At 49.4% G+C, this 14,921-nt stretch overlaps 1 protein-coding gene across 1 annotated transcript in view; it reads right to left on the minus strand.

Annotated features, from left to right (window-relative positions):
* Positions 1–14,921, minus strand: part of KMT2D (lysine (K)-specific methyltransferase 2D) — a 94,511-nt gene that overhangs the window by 31,549 nt on the left and 48,041 nt on the right. The window contains exons 27-36 of the mRNA XM_015405874.1: positions 14,105–14,192; positions 13,723–13,958; positions 11,902–11,975; positions 11,528–11,578; positions 9,189–10,916; positions 8,233–8,409; positions 6,479–6,627; positions 2,520–3,538; positions 1,438–2,399; positions 1,359–1,401 (exon numbers count right to left, since the gene is read on the minus strand). Of these exons, the coding sequence (XP_015261360.1) occupies positions 1,359–1,401; positions 1,438–2,399; positions 2,520–3,538; positions 6,479–6,627; positions 8,233–8,409; positions 9,189–10,916; positions 11,528–11,578; positions 11,902–11,975; positions 13,723–13,958; positions 14,105–14,192 (4,527 nt within the window). The remainder of the gene's footprint in view (positions 1–1,358; positions 1,402–1,437; positions 2,400–2,519; positions 3,539–6,478; positions 6,628–8,232; positions 8,410–9,188; positions 10,917–11,527; positions 11,579–11,901; positions 11,976–13,722; positions 13,959–14,104; positions 14,193–14,921) is intronic.

Below are 14,921 nucleotides of genomic sequence, written 5' to 3' on the forward strand. Positions count from 1 at the left end.
AATAGCTGTTTCACTGCATGGCTGAAGGATTCAGAAAACCAGTTCTGTCGATGGCCAGTCAGATCCACATACAACTAGTTGTATGAAACTATCCCTAGACTATATTCCAAAACACTGGGCCAAGGCAGTGAACCAGCCACAACTGCATGAATAGAGTCTCTCTAGGTATATAGTGGGACAGACAGGTAAGAACATAAGCCCTGCTTTAACAGATCAGTGGTTCATCTAGTCCAGCATCCTGTCTCACACAGTGGCCAACCAGTTCCCCTAGAGGGCCAACAACAGGGCACAGAGGCTGAGACCTTGGTCTGACATTGCCTTCTGGCTCTGGGATTCAGAGGTTTAGTGCCTCTGAACGTGGAGGTTCTCCTCAGTCGCCTTGGCTAGTAGGTACTGACAGACCTTTCCTCCATGAATTCTACAAATGAAACTCAGAGGGGTGGCTATCATCAGCTAAGCACTAGGGTCACCAACTGGTCACATATTTTTTGTAAACAATCGTCTGCGCTTTTTTTGGTGTGTGTGTGTGTGTTTTAAGGAATGAACTGCTTTAACTGGTTACTTTTAAAATCAAAATCCATATGTTCCTTGGTGGTGGATAGCACCATCAAGCCACAGTCAACTTTTGGCAACCCTGAAGTATTTTCAAGGCAAAAGCCGAACAAAGGTGATTTTGCCATTTCCTGCCTCTGCATAGCAACCCTGGCATTCCTTGGTGGTCTCCCATCTAAGTAGTAACCAGGACCGACACTGCCTAGCTTCCAAGAGCTAACAAGATCAGGCTAGCCTGATCCATCTAAGTCAATGCTCATACACTGCTTCACCTGCTTAAATGAATGTGTTCTTTTTGAGGCTTCTGAGACATTCTCTCCACCTTGCTTTGGGAATGAAGCTTTGGATGCAGACTAGAAGGGGAAAAAGAGGGGAACAATCTTTCAAGGGCTCTTTTTCTATCAGATTGTGGCATAAGAAGGATAGAGGCCTTTTGGGAGTCGGGTATTTTCCCTTCTAGAAGAGGAAGAGAGAAGAAATTGGATATATACCCCGCCCTTCACTCAGAGCGTCTTACAATCTCCTTCCCTTCCTCTCCCCACAACAGACACCCTGTGAGGTAGGTGGGCCTGAGAGAGCTCTCAGAAAACAGCTCTGCGGGAACTGTGGCTGACCCAAGGTCACCCAGCAGCTGCATGTGGAGGAGTGGGGAATCAAACCCGGTTCTCCCAGATTAGAGTCTGTGCATTTAACCACTACACCAAACTGGCTCTCTAACAGACCTAGAAGTTATTGAGGGGATAAACCAAGGAACAGTCATGATCCAAAGTAAAAACAAACCAGTGATGCAGAAGTCTATTCCCTACCTGTATCAGGGAAGAAGCTGTTCGCCAGCTGCTGCTGCTGCTGCTGCTGCTGCTGTTGTTGCTGCTGCTGCTGCATCACAAGCTGTTGGGGCTTAAGCCCCATCATCTGCTGCTGCTGCTGCTGCTGTGGTGGTGGCTGCAGTTGGACTCCCGGCATGGGCTTCTGAGCCAAGACCTGTTGCTGGTTCTGTTGACCATGTGTTGCTTGGATGCTGTGCTGCGTGGCAAGCAGGTGAGCCTGGTTCTGAGTCACTCCCATGTGTGGGGCTAATACTTGGCTTTGCTGAGGACCAGCCAAACGCTGCTGCTGCTGCTGCATCAGCTGCTGACTGGCTACCATTCCCTGCTGCCTGGCCACAACGCCCAACTGCAGCTGCTGCTGTTGCTGCTGGGGGCTTACCAGCTGCCCGTCATGAGGCTGGCTAGGGGGAGTGGGGTGAGCTAACATGGCGTGGGGCTGGAGATGCTGGGGTGCCCCCGGCACTTGGGCAGACATCTGCTGCTTCTTCTGCAGCTCCTTCTTCTCGTGTTCCAGCAGGTCTTCAATCAGGAGAGGCAGCTCACTGGCCACCAAGGAACTTTCCATCTTATCTAGATCGTCAGCTGGAGAGTGCTGTTGGGTATTAGCCAGGCTCAAGGACCCTCCATCTAGCTCAAACTTTTCCAGGACTGAGTTATTTGTGTTGGTCATCTGGCTGGGAGTAAGTGGTGGGCGGCCTGGGGTGCCGTACAGGACCTTATCCGAGATGGAAGTATGGCTGTTGCTGTGGAACTGGGTCATGCTAAGCCGTATTCCAGGACCTCCGGGTCCAGGATTCATGAGGTTCTGGCCAGCCTTGATGTTCACTGCTAAGGTTGCAGCCATTTTTTCAGCTGCCTCAGATTTGACAGCAAGCTTCTCAGCGGTATTAAACTGGCAAGGGGAGGGCTTCAGGCAGCCCTCCTCTATCTTAGGCTTTATATCAGCTGGCAGGCTAACCAGTTTGCTGTCCAGCATGTCACTGTGGGTCTTGAAGGTTGAAAGGATGGGTGGAGGTGCCCCTGCAGAGGAAGAGCAAGGAACATTGAGAAGGTTCAGTCCCTCCTTTGCTTTGGGCACACCATCTCTGGGCAGTAATTCCGCCTTCGGTTCACCTGGCTTGCCAGGACCAGTGGAAGGACCATCCTTGAGGTAGGGTCCAACAGAGGGCTCTTTCTTCAGCAGGTCCTCACGTTCTGCCTTCTCATTGGCAGATTCTACCAGACGCAGATGCTCATTGAAGATGTCCTTCTTGTCCCCAGTGTCCAGCTCTGGATCCGTGTAGGCCAACAAGTCAAATTCATCACCATTCAGCAGGTCATCGAGGTGCGGGTCATTGGTCTCCAGATTGTCCAGGTTGCCAAGATCGTCATCACCCTTGGCAACATCAGGATCAAGACTCAAGTTGGCCAAGTCATCGTCATCCTCCAGATCTTTGTGGGAATCAAAGTCATCGTCTAAATCTGGCTCCACTGGCACTTCACAGGGTAACTGCCTACCAGCCAGACCTAACTGGTTCTTGCCAGCAGCTGGAGGAGTGTCTATGGCAGATGGGGGAACGGTCACCTCTTTGGGGCCAGACGAAGAGAGTGGACGGGGTGGGGCATGTTGCATCTCCAAGTTTCCAGGGGGCAGAATCAACTGGGGCACAGCCTTGGCATGAGGGTGATGGTTGTTGCTTACCTCTGCCCCCTGAGGGGAGGATGAAATAGAGACTGACATTTTGGGAGCCTGCATGCCTTGAGTTCCCAGGACGGGGGCCTGCATGGGCATAACAGCAGCTTTCAAAGCCTGGTTAGTGCTGTCATTTCCAGGCAGAAAGAATCTGGGTCGAACCTGGGGATTCTGCTGGACAAAAGCTGGGCCTGTTCCGCTCGCACCCACTCCTTTTTGGATATTGTGTCTTAGCTCAATGAACTGGGCTCCTAGAGTGCTGGTTGAAGCCTGAAGCTGCTCTCCGGGACCTGTCAGGCGTGGGGCAAGACCACCCAGAGCTTGACGGCTTAAGTCTTGGGGGGGCGGCTGTGGGAAGCGCGAAGGGGTCGGGAGACGCATAGACACTGCCTGCTGCTGCTGCTGTTGCTGCCACATCTGCTGCTGAGGTGATGGGGCTTGGAAGACACCACGAGGGTAGAAGGGTTGTGCGGCTACCACTGATGGCCTAGAGGACAAGGGAGCAGAGAAAAAGAGATGTCAGAATCAGGAAACAAGGGACTGGCTTCTCAAAAAACTCTGCATTGCGCCCTAACCTGAATAGCCCAGGCAAGCCTGATCTCATCAGATCTCAGAAGCTAAGCAGGGCCAACCCTGGCAAATATTTGGAAGGGCAACCGCCAAGGAATACCAGGGCTGGGACCAGTGTTCCCTCTAAGCTGAGTGAGTGTGAGCTAGCTCACAGTTCTTTAGCCTCCGGCTCACACATTTTTGTCTCAGCTCAGGCAGGATGGCTCCAGAGCAAACTAATTTACGCAGGAGCCAAATCGCTCGCTCACAGCTTTAATGCCAGTAGCTCACAAAGTAGAATTTTTGCTCACGAGACTCCACAGCTTAGAGGGAGCACTGGCTGGGACGCAGAGGCAGGTAATATCAGAGCCACCTCTCTGAAGCATCCTAGCCCCACTAGGGGTTGCCAGAAGTCACCAGGACTTCCAGGCTTGCAAGCACACATGCATACACACAAAATACAAAAATAAGTAAATTAATTAAAACTCTGCATTGCATTCTACGTGCTGATGTAAGACAAAAAAATAACCTCCCAGAGACAACAAATGGGCAAACTGTGACTATCTTCTCAGAACACTATACACACCAGAGTGCTCTTCAGATTAAAAGTGCAAAGCTCCCTGCACTTCTCTGTCTGCAGGGCTAGTCATATGTACTATAAGAATCAGAACTGTAGAACAGGGGTGTCGAACTCATTTGGCAGGAGGGCCAGATTTGACATAAATTGGATTTGTTGGGTTGGGCCATGTGTGTCATAAAATGCAATGCGAAGTAGCAGAGATATAATAAGCTATATAAAGGACACAGGGTCTCGGGTTTTTTACAGGGTGGTTTGAGATAATAATTTTGGTTGTCCTCATCAGCACTTGTTCTATCATTATTCCACTGAAACTCCACATTAGGAGGGGATGCATGTTAAAATTTGTGTTTCTCTGCAAAACTGGAATCCCTTCAGCTTGCAGAACTCTATATTTTAACCCTGGCTCATCCCAAACCTCCCCCCCCCATTCACTTAAAACGTGCCTGCCTAAACTGGAAAAGTGGGGGGATAGTGGGATTTTGCAAATCCAGTTTTAAACTAAAAAAGAAGCACAAGGATCACAGCAGAAGGACCCCCCCCCAAACTCCTACCTATGACAAGGACTACGGAGGCTGGGGGCAGTGGCTGGGAAGTTTGGCAGCCCCACCCTCTGCTCTTTATACTCCCCAGGAGCTCAAGCTGAGAACAGTGAGGATGGGCAGGGGAGGAGGAAGAAAAGACAGCCCCACTCCTGGGCTGGATTAAAGGCCTGGGCGGGCCGGTTCTGGCCCATGGGCCGTAGGTTTGACACCCCTGCTGTAGAGGCTCACAGCAGCTAATTTCATACATTTAAAAATGCAAAGACAGGCAAGCAACCCTTTCCTCAGCAGTTCTGCCAAGCAAAACAATAAGTAGAATCAGATATAATACACATACACATAGCATTCATTTACTTTTAAGGACAACAGGTGATCAAGGTCATCCTGTGCCTTTTACAGAAGACCCATTTAACAGAGTTTGGAAGCTCTGGAGACCAGGTCAAGGGGGCTCACACTCACGCCCATTTGAACAGAAATGTCTCATCTGATAAACCGATACTGTCTCAGACTTCAGAGATGCCTGCGTCACCAAAGGAAAAAAACAAAAGCAACAGGATTCTGAACCTTCTCCATTTCTGGATAGGGACTGAGGCTCTAGGAGTTGAAGGATTAGAGTTCAGGCCACACTCCCAGTTTTCAACAGTCAGCATCTTTTCTTTGGTTTAATCCAAAAGAACTCTGCTCTCTCATTGCTGACACTGTGCGACAACCTCCCTCAGATCTATATGTTGGTATCTCATCCTCTTCTACATCCACCAAAGCTCTCTGTGATTTTTTTTAACCCTTTCCATGACCTTGTCCCATTCTCTCCCCCTCCCCTGTTCTATCCCAGTACATATCGCCCTTTGTGTAACCTGGTATCCCAACTGCACCCACTTCAGCCAGCCACTCTTGCTCTCAAACTATCCTGCCCATTCTTCTTTGCTGCTGCCAACCCCCCTTCCAGGATTATTTTTTAAATTATTATTATTTATTACATTTTTATCTCACCCTCCCCACCATGGCAGGCTCAGGGTGGCTTGCAATACATAAAAATAGATATATACATTAAAACGACATATACTAAAAACTGAATTAAGTTAAAATCACAACGTAGAAGACTGCATGGAACTCTCTCCCAGAACTCTTACATGGCTCCATCTCCCTTCTGCTTTAGCTTCAAGTCACTTCTGAATACCCACTTTTGGCAATGCCTTCATCCTGGCCCCTTTGTACGCATCTCCACGTGAGTTCATGTACCTATGTTTGCCCCTTGCTACCCTTATTCTCTCCCTTTCTTTTCGTCTCTGCTGCTATACTGTCATTGCCCCCCACGGTTAAACTGTACATTGGAGGCTCCTTAGAGCCAAGGAAGTAACAATTTAACACAACAATTTTAAAAGGTGGCTCATACCCTATGACCTCTTTCCAGTGAAGGATTGTCACCCTGGTTAGCCAGTTCCCCCCTCCCACTGCAGACCCCCCCCCCATGTGCCCCTATGCTGTTCCTCAGGATCCTGACTTCTCAGTGGTCAGTGGGAATGCCCCACTGTGCAAGTCTGGTTTACAGCTCTCTTGGGATGCGAGTCAATGATTTCAAGAAACTGGCACACAATGGAGATGTGGGCACAGCATCAATTTCCAAGGGAAGTAGGGAAAGTTATCGTATTCATTTTCTGTAGATAAAAACCAGTCAATTGCATACAAAGGGAGGATTCTGCTCACTGCCAATCATTTTCTTCCAATGAGACGATACTTCCAGTTACAGTGCCAGACTCACCTGCCATTGATATCCATGGTAGAAGGAGTGGCTGCAGGGGGTGGCCGGGCAAGGCGCTCCTCCTGCACGTAGGGTGTCTGCACCATCACAGCTCCGGGAAGCTTGTTGCCTCCCGAGTTGGTACCCAGGCTGCCTAGGATTCCTTTGTCCTGGGAAAGAGGAGGAAAGGGAGACCTAGTGTGGATGTCGCTGTACCATTTTTCATTACCAGATTCAAATCCCTACTTGCCACAAAACTAATTGGGTGACCTTGAGCCATTCATTCTCTCTCAGGCTAAGCAACCTACCTCGCAGGGTTGTTGTGAGAATAAAATGAGGAAAAGAGAACCATGTGCACTGCCCTGAACTCTTTGGAAGAATGGGTGGATTAAAAGTCCATTCAGTAAATAATATTCAATAAATTCATAATACACTAGGTTTACTGTGATGCAACTGATGCAAACACGACCAGGTTGGGGAGGGAAGGAAAGGGGATTCAGCTTCTTTCAAAGCCCACCTCATCAGACCAAGAGAAAAACAGGCCTTTTTCCCCAGATGCAAAACCAGCACCAAAGTTTTAAGCAGACCACGAAACCTCATATTGGAAATTAAAAAGCTATCTGTTTGATTTTATACAGTCTGACATCGCGGCAGTCCTGCGCAAGGAGGCACCCTGGGAAGGGAAATCCGCAGAAATTTGGAAAAGGTGGAGGACCTATCTGGAGTGGATTTCCAAGGAGGGGAGGGAAGACATTTGCTGGAAGATCTTGACTTTGTGCCCGTGGCTGGAGAGAAAAGACTAAGGACTACACGATGATAGGGAAGGGAGGAGGGAGGGAAGGGAAGAGGAGGAAAAATTGTAAGATGCTAAATAATATGGAATGTAAAAGTGATGGATAAAACAAATAAAAATTAATCAAAAAATATTGGAAGTTAAAATATGAAACTGGCGTATATCAGGTTAGACCAGTGTTTCCCAAAATGTGAGTCCCAGTCCAAAAGGGGATCATGAAGGCTGTGAAACTGGGTCAAAGGCTTTTGCAGTTTTCCTGATTTGTGCATGATTTTTAAAGTGGGTCACCATACCAAGTGAATTTAGACTTGTGGGTCACCGTACCAAAAAAGTTTGGAACCACTGAGTTAGACCGTTAGTCCAGCCCTCTCTATTGCGATACCAGCTGCTTTCCAAAGTTTCAGGCAGATGGAATCCCCCCCCCCAACTTGGATCTAACTTTAAATGGTCCCAGAAGAGCACCAAACATCTGGACTGCCAGCCAGCAAAAAGCATGGGGAGTGAGACCATTTCAACACATTACGTGATTTCCATAGCAGTTCACTCACACCAGCCTGACTATCCGCACCTGGAATGGTCAACTTTTTAACTCAGAATTTCAGCTCCCCCAAGTTGCTTAGGGCCTGAACCCTCCCTAGATGCAAAGCCACTGATGATGTATGGGCAAAAAGGTGAACTCACGGCACAGAGCTGCCCAGTTGATTCTGCATGTCCAGGAAATCTAAGCCACACCTCTTAGGAAACCTTCAGCTGCTTACGATAGCCTTCCTCTTTTGGAATCTCCAAAGCTTTTGCTTCTAGTTTTTGCTCTTAAGTTGATTCGGCATGAGTTGATCTCAGTTTTAGATACATTAGCAGCACCAGTGATTCCCTAATTTCCAACCACCGCATTACTGTATTTCTTTCACAGGACTGTCAGTCTCCATGAGAGAGTCAGATTCAACAACTCACAGCCAGGCATTCTTCCTAATCGTACCCATACCTGCACCGCTGGAAATGGAGTCATGCTCCGATTCATCTGTTCAAAGGTCTGCCCACTGCCCTCAGGGTTCCAGGATGCCTGGGAGTTGTTTGCGGCAGCTGCAGCACTCTCTTTTTCTTGCCGCAAGTTATTCCTTTGGATCTGCTGACGGATGAGCAACTCACGGAGTCTCTGCCGCTGGAGGGAGGAGCAAAAGAAAATGGGATACAGGCTACCAGTCTGTTATTCCTTCAAAAGTCTTTTTGAGCAATTTCCTTTCATTCTAGTCACATTCATGGTTCTTCCATAAATCATTATCTCCCCCAACCCAACCCCCACTGGCAAGTCGCCATCTTCTGTGATAGGTAGCCCAATTAGATTAGGCTGTCATCTGCATTGACATCTGACAGTTTTACATGCTTTAGTCTCTGGCTGGATTCACATGTAATAACCAGCCATGGGTTTATCAGTACAGGAATGAGCCTAGGGGGAGTCTCGGCCTTATGTCTAGGATGAATCCTAGTTTGGAAGCAAGAGAAGTAACCTGCTAATGGATGAGAGGGAGATGCCATCCCACTCCCCACCACAGCCTCAGATCCACGTTGCTGTTAATTCACAGAGGTCCTGCTGGCCCTACTCACAATCCAACCCTATATTTGAGGTAAGGAAAGAATTCTACTCTCACCTACGAAATTAGGTACAGATACTGAGCATACCCCTCCCCCCAGTTTTGCAATCTGTAGCTTGATCTGCTTGCTCAAGTCCGTGGGGGTTCATCTGTCCAGTAGGAACCTTTGGTGCAATGCACCTGGGTCTGGACTGTATGGCTGATGTCCTGGCCGTAAAGGGTTAGATGGTGTTTAAGACCCTTCCAGACGCCCAACTCCCCTCTGCTGGTTTACCATCACTTTAAAGCGCTGATTGATTTCCCCCTGCTCATATCCCTCTTGGAACCACCCAAGCAGCACCCTTCTCACCTGTCGCTGTTTCTCTAATTCTGTCTGGCTGATGTTGCTGATTGCCCCCTCCTGGCTGGCTGGCAGTTCTTGCAGTTCCCTGTTTGGTGGGCCCACCACGCCTTCTTCCCTCTTGTCACCTGGGGGCACCATTCCTGTCCGTGGCAGGTAGGGCAAGGTGCTCTCTTGCTGAGATGGCTGCTGCGGCAGGACCGAGGGAGGACGCAGCGGGGAGACGGTGTAAGAGTCTGTGGTACCCTTGCCTGGCCCTAGTGGGCTCCCAGCTTGGTGGAACCCCGGAGAGGAAACGTAGCTTGTGCTTTGGGGCTTGCTAGGAGCAAAATGGCTGTTGATCCCATGGGAAGGGGAACTCTTGATTGGCTCGCTAGGAGGGAAAGTGAAGCGCATTTGGGGCTGGGCATTTGGAAAGACATTAGCACCAGGGGAGCGAGCAAACTGGGGTTGCTGGCTAGTCTTGGGGTGGGGCTCACCCGAAGGAGGCACTGCTGGATAGCCCCCAACTGCTGGGCTGTTGTGGGAGACTGGCAAGGGTTTGAAGCCGGCATCTGGCATCTGGGGACGAGGGGGCTTGTGCAGAGGGGCAAAAGGATCCCGGGATTGTGGCCGTGAAGGAGGCCGGGAGTAGGGGTCGGGAGACTGAAAACGAGGGGTGACCGGAGACTGGCAGAAGGCTTCGTTGGAAAGTGGCCGGGGAGTGAGAGGGGACTGGGAGCTAGACTGGGACTGTGGGCTGGCTGGTATGCGTGAGAAGGGGTCAGAAGGTAGTGAGCGAGGGGGAAGGGCACAGCAGCTTTCTGGGGGTGGGGGCTGAGGCCGAGGCGTCAGAGGAGGCTGAGCATAAGGGTCCGGGAACGGAGATTGCCGGTAGAGATCAGCCTGGCTGGGGGGAGAAGAAGCCAGAGGGTGAGAATCTGGGGGCCGATGCCCCAAACCTGGGCTCTGTGGCTCCACCTGAGATTGCCGGGGGGTGAGCGGGGCTTTGAACACATCTGGGGCTTTCATTTCAGTGGGATGATGAGCACCGGCTGGTGAGTCACCATAGCCATAGCTTGGCGAGCAGATTCCTGGCCCGGCATCTTCTTTCTTGATATCCAGCCCTTTCTTCTGTTCCCCAAAGGGGGGTGGCGAAAGCATCAGTGCAGATTGCTGGGGGCTTCCAGGCACAGACAAGTTTTCCAAAGACCCACTCGGGCAGCGGGGTTTCAGGAAAGGGTCTGGGGTGGAGGGCCTATGCCTAGGGGTTCCAGGTGGAGTGGGCTGGAACTCCCCAGACTGTGGGGTTGGACGGGGATTGGGCAGGTGTGGGGACTGTCCGGAGGAGGAGGAGGAAGAGGAGGAGGTAAAGCCGGCAGGCACTGAGGAAGGAGAAGGAAAACGTGGATCTGGTGGGGGGCAGGCAGAGGCCATGCCATAGGGCTCGTGCAAAGGCACTTGCGCTGGGGGCTGGGCACTGGCGGCAGAAGAGGGAAGATTGAGGAAGAGCTCACTGGGCGACTCAACACCTGACCCGCTTGGCAGAGCTGCAGCATTGTTGATGTAGACGGGCTGCCTGGCTGCTGAGGTGGCAGCAACAGGAGGAGGAGGAGGAGGCGGCGGCGGTGGTGGCGGCTGGGTGGCCCCTGGCAGTGCCCCCTGCTGGGGTGGGATGCGCAGATGCAGAGCAGGGCGGTCTGGTCTCCGCGGCACCTCTACTTTGGTCTGCTGCTTGCTGATCTGGCTCTCGGCTTGCTGCAGAAAGGGGAGCAAGAATGCACCACAGGCAGGTTGTCAGAGGCACCATTTGTACCTCCAACCCCTCTCCCGTCTCTGTGCAATGAAAAACGGAGTAACTAAGCTTACTGGCCTGTGAGCATTTCTTGAGAAGGGAAGGAATACTTGATAGGACCCCCCCCAACTGACCACAAAGAGTGGATGAACTGCTTCGGCATTGTTGTCAGGCTTAAATTTAACCTATTATGTGATCCCTTGCATATAATCCTTGATGCCACAAACATACTAGGCAAACCCAGAAATTGGTACAGGGTGAAGAAATCAACGTTTTGAGAATCTTCACTTTTTCCCATTTGGCTTGTTTTGATGGAAGACATTTCTAGTCCTGAAGGACAGCTCAATAGCGTTTGGGCAGCGGTACCCAGGAAAGGTTTTTCGCCACACAGAAGAACTTTAAATGGTAAATGAGTAGAGCTTTGGCGCCAGGATCAGAACTGCTGGACACAGCTGATTGAACAGGCCATTGTAGATGGGGTCATGGTGGTCAAGTCTAACTTCCCAGGAATTCTCCCACTCTGCCCTCAATAAGCACTACTCACAAAGGGACTTTTCATCATCATCTTGCTTACCTTCTGCACCTTGTTGATGCGGTGAGCTGCCCGGTTATCTTTGGCCTTTTGCTGCACGAAAAAAAATCCACATTGAATTTGGATCATGATGACAGATGGTAAGAAATTCCCCTTCCCAACGTAGAGCAAATGTTTGCTTCCTGCCTCAATTAATGGGCCCATGTTTTAAACTGTTAACATTTTTTAAAAGAGAAACAAATACGTAAGTAGAACTGCTGCGGCAGTTACACTGTGTGTGTGTGTTGTTGTTGTTGTTGTGTGTGTGTGTGTGTGTGTATCACCCTCCATTCAAGCAAGGATGTCCATAAAAGCACTAAGAAAACCTGCACGGGAGAAGTAGTAATTCAAACACACAATCTTCATGGACTACTTACCAAATAAGGGGCTTTGTCTGGGGCTGGCACCTTTCTCCAGAGCTTCATGATCTGCTTACAACGGCTAGACCAGTCTTGCGTAGGGGGAGGGATGGAAGAGGAGGAAAAACACACCAAGTTCATTTTACTCAGTTTTGCCCACAGGGTCTGGTCACAGATTTGATATGACAGAAATGTTGCGTCCGCTTTTAACAGATACTGCATTATCACTGTGCTATAACAATAGTTAACCGCTAAATTGGCTTGTCTATCCAGGACAATCCAGTTGAGAATGATTGCTATAGTGTAACAAGAGCATACTATTCAACAATGTGTGCACGTAACCAAAGAAAAACTTTTTGCATAGGCCACTGTGGTTTCAGCCACATTAGTTCTGGAGGAGATACCTTAAATCCCTGCAAAAGTTCTAACGGGGTATTGGGTTTCCTTGGGCAAATCACTCCCCCTCCCCAGCCTAACAGACTGTTGAGATGAGAAAGGGAAGCTCAGAAAAAGGTTCATGAGTTGCCAGTGACAGAAGAGGCACACTGTTATGTATCCGTCTTTTGATGGGAGACTCAGGTCACGGTTCAGTGGTAAAGTCCCTGTTCAGTATGCAGAATGTTCCTGCCCTCTCCTGTTAAAGAACTTTACTTAGCAGGAAGAAAAGAACTCGAGTGCTTAGAAAGTGGCTACCAGTCCGTACTGCGCTGGACAAACCAAAAGTCTAATTCAGCATAAGGCAGCTTCATGACTCCAGAAATTTGTTAATGTGTTGTAAAGGAGGAGGAAATTCACTCCACCGTTGCTCACGGCAGTGCCTTTACACCCTTCCCAAGCATAATCAAACTCAGGTCTGCCACCTTCAGTCATGGTTTATTCCAAACATACTTCCAAGCCTGACTTATGGAATACAGAACTAAAACACATCCTACACAGAAGAATTAACAGAAGGCTTCCCCTTCCCTAAGCAACCAGACCAAGACTATCAGTTAAAGAGAAAGCTTTGTTCAAGTAAAAGGTGTGCTGTTGGAGAGGCCCATCCATAATTTCTTCACAGGGAATCTGGATGCTCCATGCCTTGTCGACTACACGGGTAGGTTATTTGAGGAAAATGGCCAACTTCACTAGCAATAACAGGGACATGCTGATGGGCTGTGGGAACTGATGTCCTTTGCACTGTTTAACATCCCAAGAAACTTGGCTTTTATTTTTCAACAGAGGCAAACTTCAAGCAATTGTAACGGCAGGGAAAAGCTCAAAAAAGCATCATCAGTGCTTGGTGAATTCAATGATGGAAGAATGTCTCCAGCAAGTAGGGCTGCACTGTACCCAACTTATTGCCCAGTGCCTAAATTTTGTGAAATGTTCTCAAGTGTGATCAGCACAATTTATTTTACAAAATGTAGTTGCTCTAAGAGCAGGACTGAAATCACCCTGGCACAGAACTTGGATTTTTTTTTTGTCAGCAGCAGACACGCCACACAACACTGGGAGAGAGAGTCTTCATTAAACAATCAAGACACGTAGCCCTGACCTGGATAGCCCAGGCAAGCCCGATCTTGTCAGATCACAGAAGCTAAGCAGGGCCGACCCTGGCAAGTATTTGAAAGGGTGACCTCCAAGAAATACCAGGACTGGGACACAGAGGCAGGGTTTGAAGCCACCCTTCTGAAATGTCCTAGCCCCACTAGGGGTCGCCAGGCTCACAAGCGCATGCACGCACACAAAATACTCACCAAAAATAGTAAAAAAAGGAAAAGGAAAAAAAACCCCACAGACAAGCAAAGTCAGTTTGCAACAAAAGGTTGCATGTCATATTGGGGGGGGGGGACCACCAACCTGGGTAGTCCTGTCTGAGGTTGGGGAAATTCATGTTGGCATAGAGCACAGGTGAGATGGTGGACAGCTCCCCCAGTTCCTCGTCCTTCTCCCAGCGCTGCAGGCTCCGCTGGTTATAGGAGAGTCCGTCACTCTCCCCCTCTGTTGTGGGTGTGGTGGGCGTGGAAGCTGCAGAACTACTGGCCCAAGGGCTCTCCGGTTCACACTGCTCAGGGCTGAAGAAGCCACTCCTTTCCCTATAAAGCAGAGGAGAAAAAAATTCAGGCAAGAAGATGAATACAAGGCGAGCGGAATGGGTAGTTGAAGGGCTAGGATGGGATGACTGGGGAGCAGCGCCAAGGGTTCCTGCAAGGCAGGCTATTGCCACCTTGGGCCAACTTACCTGCTATCAAGAAACGGGGACTGGCAAACTCCAGAGTAGGTCTCCATAGGTACAGCAGGCTGCAGGGATCCAAGGGAGACCCCACCACCTAAGGGGAGGACAGAGAGTATCAGAGGTTGAGTCGAGAGGTGCTCTCCCTTCTCCCATTCACCTTCAGTTGAAGACTTCCAAAAGCAAAGATGATCCAGGCTTGGTTATCTAAAGCCAAGATAATCTTGCGAGCACATCCACAATAATTACAGATCCACATGCCTATGCTGCGCTGTAGCCTAATGCCACCCCAGCTTCAAAACTCACAATACACTCTCGGGTAAAAGGTTCCTCACCTGGTTAACTGAAAATGAATCTTAATCACACAAAATGTGTGGCCACTTACAAGTAAGACGTTCCGTCCTATCTGTAGCCCCAGCCGACTACAACTGAGCTCATGCTGGTGAGATGGTATGGCTACTGCAGCTCTCTTGGTCCCACAGAGTTAGAACAGATTAGAGGTTACAGCTTACAGAAGGAAACAGGAAGCAGAAGTAAATCACTTTTCCTGCTGCCTACACTTACTGACAGATGGAATTACTAATATTACCCTACCTGGTCAAGCTTAGGGTATTCCTGCTCTCAGGATTGGTTGTTTTTTTTAAGAAAAGCTGTGTTTAGGAATTCTTTTTTTCTCTCATTTACCCAGGGGTCGTTTCATAGAAAAAGAGCTAGGGGAACTCATTAGCATAACTCATTAGCATATGCCAAACCCCCTGACATCACCGGAAGTGTGTCATAAGGCCACACCCCCTGACATCACCGGAAGTGTGTCATAAGGCCACAC

The sequence above is a fragment of the Gekko japonicus genome, unplaced genomic scaffold (genome assembly GCF_001447785.1).
Source record: "Gekko japonicus isolate JY-2015 unplaced genomic scaffold, Gekko_japonicus_V1.1 scaffold246, whole genome shotgun sequence".
NCBI classification, from domain to species: domain Eukaryota; kingdom Metazoa; phylum Chordata; class Lepidosauria; order Squamata; family Gekkonidae; genus Gekko; species Gekko japonicus.